The sequence below is a fragment of the Electrophorus electricus genome, unplaced genomic scaffold (genome assembly GCF_041902795.1).
Source record: "Electrophorus electricus isolate QZ-2024a unplaced genomic scaffold, ASM4190279v1 Scaffold342, whole genome shotgun sequence".
Taxonomy (NCBI): domain Eukaryota; kingdom Metazoa; phylum Chordata; class Actinopteri; order Gymnotiformes; family Gymnotidae; genus Electrophorus; species Electrophorus electricus.
In genome coordinates this window covers 1-2,500 of record NW_027658630.1, presented here as the reverse complement: position 1 = coordinate 2,500, position 2,500 = coordinate 1, and the positions used below count along the sequence as shown (strand labels likewise).

The following is a 2,500-nucleotide window of genomic DNA, read 5'->3' as shown; positions in this document are numbered from 1 at the left end:
CTCTCTCTCTCTCACACACACACACACACACACACACACACAGCAACCGGAGGCAAACCTTGGAGTCAGACAAGCCCGTAGCTGTCAGGGTTCTCCAAACAAACCTGAGAATGAGTCAGTGTGTGGGCTTGGAGCTTGTTTGTGTGTGTGTGTGTGTGTGTATGGCAGGGGTGGATGGTTTGTGCTCATCTGCATTTAACTTCATGTTAGAGCATATCTTTTTGCTAGTGTATATGCACAAATTGTGTGTGTGTGTGTTGGAAACTCACTGATTATCCAGCAGCAGTACTATGGGGTTGAGTTCTCTCCTGGGCCGATAATACGCTCTCAGTGGTACTATGAAGTTGTACAGGCCATTTCCCGCTGTCTCCGCAGAAACGATGATGAGTTTGTTCCTGAAGCCATACGCTTTCGCATCCTCAAAGCTCACGTGCTTACAAGCCTATAACACACCGCATCAGTAGAAGACAGCAGGACATGACATGCAGTACCAGTGCAATGTAACAGTACATGACATGCAGTACCAGTCCAATGTAATGGAACACGACATGCAGTACCAGTCCAATGTAACAGTATATGACGTGCAGTACCAGTCCAAGCTAACAGTACATGACATGCAGTACTAGGCCAATGTAACGGAACATGACATGCAGTACCAGTCCAATGTAACAGTACATGACATGCAGTACGAGTCCAATGTAACAGAACATGGCATGTAACAGTACGTGGCATGCAGTACCAGTCCAATGTAATGGAACATGACATGCAGTACCAGTCCAATGTAACAGTAGATGACATGCATTACAAGTTCAATGTAACGGAACATGACATGTAACAGTATATGACATGTAGTACCAGTCCAATGTGATGGAACATGACATGCAGTACCAGTCTAATGTAACAGTACATGACATGCAGTACCAGTCCAATGTAACAGAACATGACATGCAGTACCAGTCCAATGTAACAGTATATGACATGCAGTACAACAGTACATGACATGCAGTACCAGTCCAATGTAACAGTATATGACGTGCAGTACCAGTCCAAGCTAACAGTACATGACATGCAGTACTAGGCCAATGTAACGGAACATGACATGCAGTACCAGTCCAATGTAACAGTACATGACATGCAGTACGAGTCCAATGTAACAGAACATGGCATGTAACAGTACGTGGCATGCAGTACCAGTCCAATGTAATGGAACATGACATGCAGTACCAGTCCAATGTAACAGTAGATGACATGCATTACAAGTTCAATGTAACGGAACATGACATGTAACAGTATATGACATGTAGTACCAGTCCAATGTGATGGAACATGACATGCAGTACCAGTCTAATGTAACAGTACATGACATGCAGTACCAGTCCAATGTAACAGAACATGACATGCAGTACCAGTCCAATGTAACAGTATATGACATGCAGTACAACAGTACATGACATGCAGTACCAGTCCAATGTAACAGTACATGACATGCAGTACCAGTCCATTGTAACAGTATATGACATGCAGTACTAGTCCAATGTAACAGTACATGACATGCAGTACCAATCCAATGTAACAGTACATGACATGCAGTACCAGTCTAATGTAACAGTACATGACATGCAGTACCAATCCAATGTAACAGTACATGACATGCAGTACCAGTCTAATGTAACAGTACATGACATGCAGTACCAGTCCAATGTAACAGTACATGACATGCAGTACCATTCCAATGTAACAGTATATAAAAATGCAGTACCAATCCAATGTAACAGTATTGGCTTAAAACCAGTTTTTCATACTATATGCTTTTATCTATATAAACATGTCTACAACCACTTCATTGCATATAGAATGTATTTAATATCATCACTTAATCATACAATAAATGTACACCTGGTATACTGCAGTAACAAAGTTCATGTAACTTTGCTGCCTCTGGCCAAACAGGGTAGCAATGTACTGTACGGCTCATGGCAATTCTACATACTACCACAATATATTACCAAAATGGGCTTTTTCAACAATGTACTGTGTCTTGTAATACATGTTTTTCAGGATATGGTTGGACAGGATGTACAGGATGTACAGGACATGCGCAAGGTATGATTAAGTTTAGAGTTAGGTGGGTTATTTTCAGCTCATCTTTAAATTAAGATACTTTTACCAACTGTCTAAATAGTTCCTAATTGAACTTATTATCACACTGAAAGCTTAACAGGTAAAAGTAGCATATGCCTTGTTAGCATAAATGTACAGCTGTTATGAACACTATTAGCATGGTAGCATCTCCATGACTGCTGGCACTCAGGATGAATGTCAGCTGCTAGCACGTTGGATCGCTAGCGTGCGGGTCGGACATAAAGCGCTGACCTCGTCCAGCCGCAGACAGCAGAATTCCGCTTTCTGGAGCAGAAGGTGGCAGAGTGTTGGTGAGCTTCCGATGTAGGGTGAATTGGGAGGGTAACCCTTTACACACCTGTGGACAACAGAAGCGCAG

The 2,500-nt window shown here is 42.3% G+C and overlaps 1 protein-coding gene across 1 annotated transcript in view; it reads right to left on the bottom strand.

The window, feature by feature from the left end:
* Positions 1-2,493, bottom strand: part of LOC145655770 (potassium channel subfamily T member 1-like) — a gene marked incomplete at its 5' end in the record, with an annotated part of 10,547 nt that extends 8,054 nt beyond the window's left edge. Inside the window, 2 exons of the mRNA XM_081709251.1 lie at positions 270-442; positions 2,374-2,493. Of these exons, the coding sequence (XP_081565377.1) occupies positions 270-442; positions 2,374-2,493 (293 nt within the window). The remainder of the gene's footprint in view (positions 1-269; positions 443-2,373) is intronic.
* Between the last annotated feature and the right edge of the window lie 7 nt (positions 2,494-2,500).